At 40.9% G+C, this 14,916-nt stretch overlaps 1 protein-coding gene across 1 annotated transcript in view; it reads right to left on the reverse strand.

Moving 5' to 3' along the window:
* LOC122744092 (legumain-like) overlaps positions 1 to 14,315 on the reverse strand; it is a 35,715-nt gene extending 21,400 nt beyond the window's left edge. Inside the window, exons 1-3 of the mRNA XM_043989434.1 lie at positions 14,150 to 14,315; positions 10,964 to 11,120; positions 121 to 218 (exon numbers count right to left, since the gene is read on the reverse strand). Coding sequence (XP_043845369.1) covers positions 121 to 218; positions 10,964 to 11,101 — 236 coding nt within the window. The 5' untranslated portion in view covers positions 11,102 to 11,120; positions 14,150 to 14,315. The remainder of the gene's footprint in view (positions 1 to 120; positions 219 to 10,963; positions 11,121 to 14,149) is intronic.
* Positions 14,316 to 14,916: the final 601 nt, after the last annotated feature.

A 14,916-nucleotide genomic window follows, 5' to 3' on the forward strand; every position in this document is an offset into this window, starting at 1 on the left:
ATGTTACTATATTTTAGACTCTCAACCACAAATTATTTTATGTACCACTTTTGCATTTGTTAGCATAAAAATATCTCTTAAATCTTTTTTTCTACCAAGTTCTATGAAGGTCCTACTCACTGTTCATTGTTTGCAATGTCATCATACATCATGACAATTATCTGTTCATCAGGAATCCCATTTCGGTGAACAATCTGGTATGCATGGCAGGCGTCAGCCTGGAAAAGAACAAGTTCTATAGTCTCACAGTGCTTCTTAGATTATCATTTTTCAGTTTAAATGGTTATCAAAACATTTTTGCCTCAGCCAATATTATATTATAATAACAATAATTCAACAAGCATCCATTAGATGGCTATTTTAAAAGGCTCTTGGTGATAAAATATTAAAAAGTCCTTGGCTTCTGAGACTACACTCAAATAAATACAAAACGCACAGGAAGTCATTTCAGGAAGAGAACACCAATAAGGGGGAAAAGCCTCTTTTTGGAAAAAAAGGCACGAAGGAAGGGGAATGTTGTGCATAAGGTACAGAAAATAGGCAACCAGGTGTGGTTGGAACATAGACTACATGAGGGAGTGTAATAGGAAACCAGTCCAGAAAGGTAGGCTGAAATGAGACTGTACAGGACTTCAAATGCCAAGCAGAGTAAAACATGTATTTTATTCTAGAAAAGAGGGAACAGGAAACAAAAGTGAGGGGCAGGAGAAACCTGTGCTTCAAAATCATTTTGGAAGTTACTGAGGAGTCTGAGGTGGAGAGGGATTAGACGTTGTTTTACATATGATGCTATTTTGGGGGCAGCTAGGTGGTGCAGTGGATAAAGCACAGCCCTGGATTCAGGAGGACCTAAGTTCAAATCCAGCCTCAGACACTTGACACTTACTTAGCTGTGTTACCCTGGGCAAGTCACTTAACACTCATTGCCCCACAAAAACAAAAAAACCCCAAATGATGCTATTTCATTAGCCTGATTTTAGTATACACCACAGCAACTTCATCAAAAATGATCTTGCAAATATTTGCATACACACACTTGTGCACAAGTATCAATTTCTTACTAACTTTAAATGCTTCCCTTTAAACTCTCATGCATCAAGTGAAAAACCATGAACCCACATGGATAGAGCTACTCCCATGAACAAAAGGCTCTTTAAAATTTCCCTTTATTGAGTAGAGTGGAGGAGTCTATTTTTTTAAATGACATGTGTTAAGTCACATGAAGAAAATTGCTACCATCAAGATAGGTGTCTCTTGACCTAAAACATTTTCTAAATTCAGGAGCCTTTCTGAGCTTGTGTTTGTAACTTCTTGCCAGGATAGCTCCCTGGACAGGAGGTAGATCTCTCCTAGTTTCCATATACCCACTTGGCAAAAACCCTCAAGTTCAAACCAGCCTGAATGATGTTCAGGAGAGCCAAAGAAAAACTAGAATAAGCAACTTCTTCCACATCAAAACTGCACAAAAAAGAAGCCAGAAACCTAAGGGCAATGAGGAATTGACTTTTCCCAGCAAAGCCAGCACTAACACAAGGTGACATCCCAAATCAACCAAAGATGGGATGTGGACTTCAAGAATCTGTGTCCAAAGGGAGCTAGAGTGGAGGGATCCTCTGAGAAAGCCCAAGGTTAGTTTTAAAGTCTAGATATCAAGCAACATTAACTATAGTGCTCAGGGGGCAGCTAGGTGGTGCAGTGGATAGAGCACCAGCCCTGGAATCAGGAGTACCTGAGTTCAAATCCGGCTTCAGACACTTAACACGGACTAGCTGTGTGACCTTGGGCAAGTCACTTAACCCCAATTGCCTCACTAAAAAAAATAAAAAACAAAAAACAAAAACTATAGTGCTCAGGTCCAAGGGCTCTGAGGTCTCTAACAGCATATGCCTTGACAGAGAGGGCCCTGAAAATCTAGCACTCTGAATCTAGTGTGAGATTATGATACTCAAAAGCAAAGCAGGGAGCAGAGTCTGGTCCTGATACAGATCCCCAACTCAGCTAAAGTTGGAGAGATGAGTAAATAAGAAAAACAGTAATCACTATAAAAAAATTATCACAGGGCAGTTAGGTGGCCCAGTAGATAGAGCACTGGCCCTGGATTCAGGAGAACCTGAGTTCAAATCCGACCTCAGACACTTGACACTTAACTAGCTGTGTGACCTTGGGAAAGTCACTGAACCCCAATTGCCTCACAAACAAAAGAACTACTGGAAAAGCTGAAAACAAATTTAGGGGGAAAAAAATTATCACAAATCTAAAGATTTCCCTAAAAAGAAAGAAAAATTCTAATAACTGAAAAACAGAGACTTAAAAAGGTAAAAAATGGATTTTCCACAAGGATAATCTAACTACCCAAAAGAAATGAAGCAAGAGATACATAATAAAATAAAAGTTCTGGAAAAAAGAACTTGAAGGAAAATAAATAACTTAGAATAGAAAGTGATAAACTTTACCCCAATAAAGTAACTCTGAAAATTAGACCAAACCAAATGACTCCATGAGACGGCAAGAAATATTAGAACAAAATCAAAAGATGAAAAAACAATTAAGATCTAAAATATCGGATAGCCCCCCCAAAAAGTGATCTGCAAAACATGCCAAGGAATGATTATTTAAGAATCATTGGAATCTGTAAATAAAAAAAAAAATTGGAGGGGGCAGCTAGGTGGCACAGTGGATAAAGCACTGGCCCTGGATTCAGGAGGACCTGAGTTCAAATCCGGCCTCAAACACTTGACACTTACTAGCTGTGTGACCTTGGGCAAGTCACTTAACCCCCATTGCCCCGCCCCCCCCCCAAATTGGATACTACATTCCAAGAAATCATAAATGAAAACTACCAAGTTCTATTAGAACGAGAAGAAAAAGTAAAATAAAAAGGAAGTGCCAGGAATATCAGAGCCAAGCTCCAGAGCTCTCACATCAAAGAAAAAATACTAGAAAGATCTAGAAAGTGGCAACTCAGGTACCAGGGGACCACAGTCAGGATTACAAAAATGCTGGCAACTTCACCTATATGCAAGAATAGATCTCGGAATGCAATATTACAAAAGGCAAAGGAGATATACAATCAAGGATAACTTATCCTGCAAAGCTAAGTATTAAAGGGGGAAAGAATTAACTTTTGAAGGAAAAAAGATTTCTGATGAAAAAACCTAGAAAAGTATACTTATTTGAGAAATTGTTAAGAGGTATGTGATATATGGTGCTCATATGCTAAAAGGAGAAAAGAAATATCTCTTCAGAACTTTAATATTTCCAAAGAGTATAGAAGGAATTAAATAAGAAAAACAGAGGTCTTGGGGGTGGATTGGTTCTGTTTAAGGATTTGAAGATGAGGGAAAAGGGAGAACAAAAGGAATTCGTTAGTGTAGAAAGGAGGGAGGGGAATTTGCTATTTTTCATAATTGTGAATATATAAAGGAAGATGAAGAGATAGAGGAATGGTATCAGATGAACTTCACTGTTATTTATCTGAAATAGACAAAGGAGTGTGGAATACAGAGTCTGGTATAGAAATACATCAAACTCACAACGGGAAAACATGGGGATGAGGAAGGGAAGATAATACCAGGGGGATAATAGTTGGATACAAGGTACAGAACCTTGCGTTATTGAAGATGGCTATTTGCAGATTCATTTTGATTGCCTATGCCTATTTTTACAAAGGTTTTTTTGCTTTCTTAACGAGGAAGTTAGGGGGAGTAAGCAATAGTGATACCAAAAAAGAAACCCATTTTAATTTTATAAAGGGCACAGAAAATAGAAGGAAGCAGAGACAAGCAGAGCAGTTTTGAAAATAAACATTTTTTAAAGCAAGAGAAATTAAATGGAGATTCAGTTTCATTTAGAATCCTTCGGTGTTCAAAATAAAAAAAAATTATCTGGTAAACAATATGCTTCTGATTCAGGAACTAAAATGTGTAATGTTCTCTCCAAATTAAAAAAAGTTGACAGAATGGGAAGAACAAAAAATTACTTATTCTAAGATACCTTGAAATTTGTTATTTCCTTTGAGAGGATGTATACAGTAAAGCACTCAGCATAGTAACTACTTGAGAAGTTTTCCTGCTTTAGATTTCAGAAATATATTTTGTTTAAAGAAAAATCTAATGTTGAGAAATATCATTAGGCAATCAACTTATAAGTGTTGCAAGTGTAAAGAACACTGGATTTTGTTCTTGAATTATAGGCTGAGTCTCAGCTCTGCCACTTGTTAGTCATATGACCTTGGTTAAGTCTCCAGACTTTCTCTAAGCCTCTTTCCTCATATGTGAACTAGAGATGGTCTCCCAGAGCTACTCTGCTTTGTAAGCCTCAAAGAATAGAAGAAATAAGTGAATTGTTTTTATTACAGAAGTGTGAACTATTTTTACTAGTTTACTATATATAAATTAGACAAACATGCACAAAAAACTTCCTATGAAGTTTATTTTGATCAGGATAAAAGATGGTTATTAGAGGGGGCAGCTAGGTGGCGCAATGGATAGAGCACCAGCCCTGGAGTCAGGAGTACCTGAGTTCAAATCCAGCCTCAGGCACTTAACACTTACTAGCTGTGTGACCCTGGGCAAGCCACTTAACCCCAGTTGCCTCACTAAAAAAAAAAAAAGAGAAAAAGAAGATGTTTATTAGGTAAAATCCTATTTTTTTTATATTCACAAAGGCATAAAAATACCTAATATCAAATGGGGCAATCACTACAGTAAGGATACCTGTTGTTCACACAATATTTTGGTGTTTTAGTTTTCATTAAACAACCAAAAATGTAGAGTTTGATTAGGTCACTAAATTTCTTCTTGGCCCCTGAAGATACAAAGGTCTGTCTGCTATTCTCTATAGTCGCTGACTCAGGAAAACACTCCCCAGACTCTGCAGTAGAGTGAAAAACCAAATAACTAAGCTTTTTAGAACTAGTAGAAAAGGTGGTTCCTACAGTAAAGTGTCTACATTTTTTTTTTAAATGACTCAAAGGAGAAATATGAAAGTCAACTCAAATAACTGAAAAACAGAAGTATATGCGGGCAGCTAGGTGGTGCAGTGGATAAAGCACTAGCCCTGGATTCAGGAGGACCTGAGTTCAAATCTGACCTCAGACACTTGACACTTACTAGCTGTGTGACTCTGGGCAAGTCACTTAACCCTCATTGCCCCGCCAAAAAAAAAAAAAAGAAAAGAAAACAGAAGTGTAATTCAAATTGGATTAGTATTTGCCTAGGGTAAATATATCCTTATATATACTTTCCCCTTCAAAACGGAAGCCTCCAGAAATGTGTTACTTGTATAATAGTTTAGGAAAAGTGCAGAACACTTTAAATTTTCAACCAAAAAAAAAATGGTATATCAACATATCTTTAAACAACGTGTGCTAGAGTCTGACACAGCAATATGACTTCCTGTAGCAAGGCCACATGTCCACTTACTCCCCTCATAAGATTTGTTTGGGAGAAGATTCACATTTAGATTGTATATGTGTGTAGCTATAAATATATATGTACACACAAATACACACACACACACATATATATATATATATATATATATATATATATATATACACACACCATATATCTAGATATACAGTCACACACAGAAATACATAAAACTATATTGTTGGGGGCGGCTAGGTGGTGCAGCGGATAAAGCACCGGCCCTGGATTTGGGAGTACCTGAGTTCAAATCTGGCCTCAGAAACTTGACGCTTACTAGCTGTGTGACCCTGGGCAAGTCACTTAACCCCCATTGCCCCGCAAAAAACCAACCAAACAAACAAACAAAAACTATATTGTCAAACAGTTGAAGTAGTTGCTGAACTGCTTTGTCCACTCTTTATTATAAAACCTCACTAGATTGGGAAGGGAAGAGTGATATATATGGAAATAAAGGTAATGTAAAGACGAAAGTGATGTGGGATGGAATTAAGGTGATCAAATTGATGGTGAGGCATCCCAAAGAATTACAAGCATCTGTGACTCAGTTTCCCAAGTTTTATTGCAATACTGTGAGTGACCACAGGGAGAGCACCCAAAGGAGGAATGTGTCTCGAATAGGGGGAAGAATAGTTATATTTATAGTGAGAAAAAGTTATCTCCTCATTATCTTAATCTCCTCCTTGTGGGAGGTTCATGGGAGGTCTCACCCTAATTTGGACTTCCTGGGGTCCTAAGACAACCCCCAGGTGTGTACCTTTTTCCGTGGAGGTGTGTTTTGGGGGTTTACCCATCATAAAGTGAACCTAAGGACACATTTGGTCCGTTCTGAGCATGTTCCTAAAAACATTCCTCACCTTGCCAAGGTCAGAGTGTCTCTGTGTTTTTGATCTCTTTTTTCTTAGGCCTGGTTTCTGGGTACAAACATCTACCAGTTAGGGTCTCTGTGACCTGTCTCCTTATATTTATGTTATAGGTGGTAATTAATGGAAAGTGGACCTCCAGGTAACAATTAACAAGAACCTAGGCCCTGTCTTATATTGGTGAGGGCCCAAATCTTAAGTTATCTATTAATCCCTTTTAGAACTGGGGTCTGTAAGTTATCTATTAGCCCTTCTTGGAGCTCAGATCTAAATTAGAGCTCCGGTCTTAGGTTTGTCTGTTAACCCCTCTGTTACCTCCTCCATCACTAGGAGGCAATAAAAATACATTTTTCAAAAGGAATACAGGGCAGCTAGGTGGTGCAGTGGATAAAGCACCAGCCCGGGATTCAGGAGGACCTGAGTTCAAATCCGGTCTCAGACACTTGACACTTACTAGCTGACTACTTAACCCCCATTGCCCTGCCAAAAAAAAAAAAAAGGAATACAAAGTTCCATGTTCTTGTTGTCCATGGGTCATTTCTGATAAATTTCCTAGGAACCAGGAAGGATTCTTTGTTGTTGTTGTTAATGAGGGAGCTGGACTGGGTGTGTTCAGACGGCCCTTCCAGCTTCAGAGCTATGATCCTTTAATGAATTAACTATTTCTTGTATTTGTTCAAGTCACTATTTTGTTTAAGTACCAATGGATGACAAATGAACATCAGCAATACTTTTATGTGGAAAGGAACCACCGTTTCAATTTCATGAGCTTATTGTTTACATTGTCCATTCATTATTGTTCACACACTCATCTGAACAATGACAAAGCTCTATTGTATGTTTTGGGGGTATAGCATAGTACTGGGCAACTAGCAGGCTAACTACCTAGGCTCACAGGGTTTAGAAGGTAAGAAACTTTCCAGTCCAACCCCTTGATTTTTCTAGATGAGGAAATCAAATGCTCAATTCTGAGAAGATGGACTTGCCTAAGGTCTCCAAGGTTTTGTAAAAGCTGAGTAACAAAGCCTCTGATTTAATGACCTTTCTGGACAGATCCAGCACTGAAACTTGTTAAATCATAAGTTAAATTCTAGCAAGCCGGCTCTGAATGATTATAGTACAATAACTCACATTATCACTTTAAGATTTACAAATCTCTCTTTTTATCCTCACAAAAACCTTGGAAGGTAGTTTCATTATCCCGATTTTCCATAAGAGGGAACAAGTTAAATGATTTGCCCAGGGTCGCACAGATAGGAAGTGCCTCCTAAATCCAAATCCCAGCATTCTATTCACTGTACCACCAAACTGCCCTATGACAACCACCTTTCTCAGGTCAGTCAATTCTGTTATTTGGGAGCTGCTTATTCAGTTATTCAGTTTGTGATCAAGCTGTTTAATGAATTTTCCAAAATTACACCTAACATGGTAGACCCTAAAGAGATAGGAGAAAACACTGGACTCCTTAGTAAAGGTGGGGGAGGGGAGATGTATGAGTGTAACTGATCATGCACTGTCAGTTTTAGTAGGCCCTTCAAAAATACTAGTTGGGGGGCAGCTAGGTGGTGCAGTGGATGGAGCACTGGTCCTGGATTCAGGAGGACATGAGTTCAAATCCGACCTCAGTTACTTGACATACTAGCTGAGTGACCCTGGGCAAGTCACTTAACCCCAATTACCTCACAAAACCAAAACAAACCAAAACAAACAAACAGACAAAAAATACTAGTTAACCAATAAGATTAGTTTTGCCCAATTTTTTCCCTCTCTTTTGTCCTCTAAGAAAATTCTGTCCTGTGGAATGGCTCTGTAAGAGGCATAAGAGAAGCAGCTAGGTGGCACAGTGGATAGAGCACTGGCCCTGGAGTCAGGAGGACCTGAGTTCAAATCTGACCTCAAATCTGACACTTGACACTTGCAAGCTGTGTGACCCTGGGCAAGTCGCTTAACCCCAATTGCCCCACCAAAAAAAAAAAAAAAGAATGCCTTTAGGGGCGGCTAGGTGGCACAGTGGATAGAGCACCGGCCCTGGATTCAAGAGGACCTGAGTTCAAATCCAGCATCGGACACTTGACACTTACTAGCTGTGTGACCCTGGGAAAGTCACTTAACCCCCATTATCCTGCAAAAAAAAAAAAAAAGTTTGGGGCAGCTAGGTGGCGCAGTAGATAGAGCACTGGCCCTAGAGTCAGGAGTACCTGAGTTCAAATCCGGCCTCAGACACTTAACACTTACTAGCTGTGTGACCCTGGGCAAGTCACTTAACCCCAATTGCCTCACTAGATATAAAATTTTTTTAATAAAACACAATTCCAGAGAATAAGCTTAACAACAGTTAATGGGGAAGTGAAATAAAAATAGTATAGATAAAATGGAGTCTATCAGTTCACCAATTTGACAGTCCTAATTTTTATAAAATCCCTTGTGCGTGGGGAATAGTAATAAATTAATTTAACATACAGGTTTGTTTATATGAAATCCAGGGCATCTGAATCAGTATGTCACTTCTCACTAACTCTTGGTTGGCAGGACAGGAAAGTTATGAATGAAGAACTCCTATGGCCAATGACTCAAAATATTCATAAATCAAAATAAATCAATTCTTGGGGGGGAAATACTTCTGGCAAATACTTGTTAAAGGTCTTATAGCCTTAGTATCAGGATCATAGATGTGGAGCTGAAGGAACTTCTGAGACCATCTCGTCCTACCTTTTTACTTTATAGGTGAGGTACCTGAGGTCTAGGAAGTTAAGTGACTTGCTGGAGGTCACACAGCTGTGTCAGAGGAAGATGTCACTCCTTGATAAGTGAGCAGAAGATGAACAGTTTTCAAAAAAAGACAAATTGGGGGCAGCTAGGTGGTGCAATGGATAAAGTACTGGCCCTGGATTCAGGAGTACCTGAGTTCAAATCCAGCCTCAGACACTTGACACGTACTAGCTATGTGACCCTGGGCAAGTCACTTAACCCCCATTGGCCCCCCACACACACACACACACAAGACAAATTAACAACCACATGAAAAAAGCTGCAAATCACTTAAAAACAAACAAAAATTAAAAATTGGCAACTGTACTTCACACTCCCCAAACTGGAATAAAATGTCAAAAGATTTTTAAAATGGTAAACACCAGGCTATGGGAACAGGAACAATAAAATATTATAGAATGTGTTAATTCATCAAAATGTATCCCCTCTTTGACCCAGCAACCCTACCCAACATAAGCAAGGAGGTCAGAGGCAAAAAGACTAATCCCCTTGTGTATAATGTGTGTACAACAGTACTGTGAGGAATGATTATTAATAACCAACATCTTGGGGCAGCTAGATGGCGCAATGGATAGAGCACCGGCCCTGAAGTCAGGAGTACCTGAGTTCAAATGCGGCCTCAGACACTTAACACTTACTAGCTGTGTGACCCTGGGCAAGTCACTTAACCCCAATTGCCTCACTAAAAATAAATAAATAAATAAATAACCAACATCTTGGGGAGACTCAGAGCTCCTTGTCCCCACCTTCTTTCAAAGCCCTGACTTGGTCAAGTTTTCTTTTGAAGACATTATTTAAAAAGAGATTGCAGGGGCAGCTAGGTAGTGTGGTGGATAGAGCACCAGCCCTGAAGTCAGGAGGACCTGAGTTCAAATCCAGCCTCAGATGCTTGATACTTACTAGCTATGTGACCCTGGGCAAGTCACAACCCCAATTGCCTCCCCCACCCCCAAAAAAAGAGAGATTGCATTAACTCTCTGTCTTGGTCAGAAACTACCCAACCTTGCAAGAAATTTAAAATAGGGTGGGGAAGTCCATTATGTTCTATTCAAGCTTAGGTGGAGAAAGTTCCTGTCTTTTTTTTGGGGGGGGGGGCAATGAGGGTTAAGTGACTTGCCCAGGGTCACACAGCTAGTAAGTGTCAAGTGTCTGAGGTCATATTTGAACTCAGATCCTCCTGACTCCAGGGCTGGTGCTCTATCCACTGCACCACCTAGCTGCCCCGGTAGAGTGGTTTTTATGAAGTCTAACATTTAACTAAGACACTTGTTGCTCATTCTTCCTTCCTTACCAGAATTTCATGGAATGAAGTATGTCATAGTCTAAAGCCTAGTTTGCTTAACTGTACTTTTGGGGTTTTTTGAGTTTTTTTGGCGGGTAATGGGGGTTAAGTGACTCGCCCAGGGTCACACAGCTAGTGTCAAGTGTCTGAGTCCATTGGAACTCAGGACCTCCTGAATCCAGGGCTGGTGCTTTATCCACTGCGCCCCCTGGCTGCCCCCCTTAACTGTACTTTTATTACAATGGTGGGTTATGGAGGGAGGGCAGTTCTTGGGAAGCAGCTGTTAAAAATGTATCTGGGAATCAGAGAACAGAAGACCTGGAAGGGATCTTACAGTTAGTTCACCTTGTCCAACCTTCTCATTCTGTGGAGGAGGAAAATGAGGCTTGCTTTACTAGGAACACTGAAGAGACTAGGACCTAGAGCTCCTAATTTTTGGTCCTATGCTCTTTTCCCACTTTGGGGAGGGTTGAAAGGCCAGGCAAGAGCATAGTCTGTCTAACCAAAGTTTCATTCCTGAGAATTTTAGATCAAATGGCTTAAAAATCTAATATCCAACAACTTCCATGTTTCCTTACATATTTCAAATACAGTCATGAATAAGATAAGTCCTTTCTTACTTGGTGTCTGTAGTTATCCCAGCCAGATGAGCCTGCCACAATAACAATCCAGTGCTTCCCTCCATCCTCAGGATCATCAATGGGGAAACCACTGATTCCCAGGACAGTGGCCAACAATACAATTGTCTTCAAAATCATTCTGTTCTTTGGACTCAGACTGAAGAGATGGATAGAAAATAAAAGATTAAAGTTAAAAAGCAACAATAACAGTCTCAAAACAAAATTTTAAAATCCCAATACGGTGATGATTGTGTCACAAAGATAAACCTGTAAATACACTGCAGAGAGGTCAGAATACTTCATGGAATAGAGGAGTACTTCAAACTCTACATTTTACTTGTCAGATAATTGAGACAACTCATTTACACTGTACACTGTACATGAGGCTACCCACTTTGCCCAGACTTGACTAAATTAAACCAGAAAATATTTTGCATTTCTTGATATATAACTTTCAGTGGCATTTCCGGAATAATGTCCCCTTTACAATTTGTTAATACAATTTTTTCCTGCAAAATTGAATCTGAAGGGGCAGCTAGGTGGTACAGTGGATAGAGCGTTGACCCTGGATTCAGGAGGACCTGAGTTCAAATCTGGCCTCAGACACTTAACAATTACTAGCTGTGTGACCCTGGGCAAGTCACTTAACCCCAATTGCCTCACCAAAAAAAAAAATTGAATCTGAATTAAACATCTAAAATGATTGGTATTGTATAAGTCTTAAGAAAATATCCAAGTATGCAAATATGAACGCAAAGAGGACAGAACCTAAATTTAAATCTTTGAATCATGCCTTTAAGTCAGGACCTACCACTTCAAGGGAATAAGGCAGAGATGTCAAAGTCACTTCCGGGGGAGGGGATGAAGGTGGGGTGGTGTGTGTGACCTGAACTAGATTAAAATGTAATTGGAAAATGTTTAACAAAATAAATTAAAATAAAATATAGCATAGATGATGTTAATTTGTAGTTCTCTTTTCCCGGCAATTGGCCGGGAAAAGCTTATTACCAGGAAACTCACCATATTCACCAGGAGTTTATTTCAGTTTCAGTACTTAAACCTCCTCATTACCCATAATAGCCTCTACTTTGGCTGGAGGGCAGAGCAAAAGACTCCCCCAAAAGCCTCCCATTAACACAATCCACTAGGAAGCAGAAGGGGACTGGGAAGTCAGTGGAGTCAAACCAAGCAGCAGTTCTGGGGGCAACAAAGGGCTTCTGAGCCCAATTTAAAGAGAGCCTTTGGGGAGGAGTAACTAATGATTTACTCTAGACTGAACTACAAGTTACCTATGTGATTTATTAATTCATTTTTTCCAGAATTTACAATTCAATGAGAAACAAGATCCAAACCCCACGATTTTTAGGACAACAGTGGTTATCAGGGACAAACAACTTTTCATTTTTAGAGTTTGCATGATTTGATGTACCTACCAGATAAACCCTCCTGGCACCAGCTTCTTCAAAAACAATTTTAATTCTACTTTTAAAATTACAAATTCGGGGGTGGCTAGGTGGCGCAGTGGATAGAGTACCGGCCCTGGATTCAGGAGGACCTGAGTTCAAATCTGACCTCAGACACTTGACACTTACTAGCTGTGTGACCCTGGGCAAGTCACTTAACCCCCATTGCCCCACAAACAAACAAACAAAAAATAAATAAAATAAAATAAAATTACAAATTCACCCAATTTAGGAGGAAATGTCATATAACCTAGCAAAATAAAGCAAAGACATAGCTTTGTTTAGAATAAAAGAGGGTAATCTTTTGGTTTGGGAAAAAAAGTGAAAGGAAAAATTCCCCCCTGAACTCCTGCATTCTCATTATAACCAGCTACTAAAATCTTGTCATTTCTACCTCTACAACATCCCTTAGCATCCCCTTCTCTCTTCTCAAAGAGTCATCACTCCAAAAATAAGTGTTTTTCACATTACATTATTGACACCCAAATTCAGCTATTTCAAAAACACCAAAGAAAGGCAAGAACTACTATAAGACTTCAGGCCTTTGTAAACTCATAAGGGTGGGAGATGAGTGTGAAGTTTAGATAACAACCAACAACAGTTCCAGTTTTGCTGAAACTAAAAGGGTCAGGGAAGAGAGTAATATAAAATAAGCCTGGAGGGGTGCACAAGAGCCAGATTGTGTCAGGCCTTAAATGTGACACTAAAGAACTTTGAAGCAATAGAGGGACACTTAAGTTTTTCTGTATTGGGGAGGGCTTATGATAGAATAAGGTCAGCTAGGTGGCTGAGTAGGGAGTCAGAAAGACCGGAGTTCAAATGCAGCCTCACACACTTACTTGCTGTGTGACCCTGTTTGCCTCAGTTTCCTCATCTGTAAAATGGGAGTAGTAAAAGTACTTACTCCTCAGGTTGTTATGAGGATCAAATGAGATAGCTGAACAAACACAATACTTGGCACATAGTAGGCACTGCATAAATGTTAGCTGTCTTTATTTTGATTGTCTGTGGACAGTGACAGCAGGGAGCCCAGTTACAAGACTACTGCACCAGAAGAACAATTCATAAGATAATAACAACATTGCAAAAACAACTTTGAGAGACTTAACCATAACAAATGATTAATGCAAGCACCAAAGGAGGTGATGGGAGTCAAAATGTACAATGAGGTATATTTTTTTGGGGGGGGACATGTCCCCCCAAGAATTGGTCTCGCTTGAATCTGTGTTTATTATTTTTAAGGCGGGGGGGGGGGGGAGAGGAGAGAAAACAAAATGCTCGTTCATTGGCCCCTGGGGTCAAGGGGACCCGCGTTCAAACCCAAGCTCCTCCTCTTAGTATCCCCGACTCTGTGAGTCGCTTCATTGCCCCCGGGCCTCAGTTTGCTTATCTGTAAAATGAGGACTCGGGCCCCAAGGTGCCTCCCAAGCCCACGCCTAGGATCCTCCGTTCCGGGTCTCTCCAGAAGAGGGAGAATCCCTGAAAACTCCCGGCTAAGACCGAAAGGGTCGGAAAGGACAAAAAAAGAAAAGAAGAAATCCCCGGCGGCCCCGGGAGAACAGACAGCAGCAGTTGTGGGGAGGAGGGAGGAGGACCCCGACTAACCTCGTCCTTACCCCCACCCCAGTCCCCCTACCCCAGGCCCTCCCAGCGGGAGGGCGGCCCAGAGCTGGCAGTCACGGGGGGAGTCCAGGCCCCCAGGAGACTAACGAAGCTCGGTTACCTGCTCTAAGCGGCGGAGGAGGAGGCGTGGCGCCGGTCCGCGGTAGGACCCGTGAGAAATCACTGGCGTGCGGATCCACTTGGTCGGGGTCCGGATTTCCGCTCCACACTGATTGAGTTCACGGTCAGGTTCAACCCAAATAAGAGCACTGGACTTTAAGGAGGCCCCAGACCCACCCACCCACCCACACGCCTCCACGCCCACCCCAGAGATGATTGGCGGATCCAGGTGAGGGGGCGGAGTCTAAGAGGGCCAATGAGAAGAAGGAGAGTGAGAGTCACTAGGCCTGGAGACTACAAGTCCCGGGGTGCAACGGGGTGTTTGGAGATTACTGGGTGGGCCACGTGCTAGCCAGGTGACTCCGCAGAAAGGGTTGGGGCGGGGGGGCGTCTAGGTGGCGCAGTGGATAAAGCACCGGCCCTGGATTCAGGAGTACCTGAGTTCAAATCCGGCCTCAGACACTTGACACTTACCAGCTGTGTGACCCTGGGCAAGTCACTTAACCCCCATTGCCCCGCAAAAAAGGAAAAAAAAAAAGAAAGGGTCGTGGGCAGTGCGGGAATGTGAAGGGAGTCTTTAGTAATGATAATCTGAAGTTGGATGCAGCAAGTACAGTTCAAATCACTTGACCCTATTACAAATCCTCATAACCACTCTCTTACAGTGATTGAAAACATTAAAACTGGGGGTGGGTGGCTCATCGCCCCTCTCTCTATATATAATGGTGATGAGCATGATGACAGTTAACATTTATGTAGCGCCTTCCA

This window comes from Dromiciops gliroides, chromosome 2 (genome assembly GCF_019393635.1).
Source record: "Dromiciops gliroides isolate mDroGli1 chromosome 2, mDroGli1.pri, whole genome shotgun sequence".
NCBI lineage: Eukaryota > Metazoa > Chordata > Mammalia > Microbiotheria > Microbiotheriidae > Dromiciops > Dromiciops gliroides.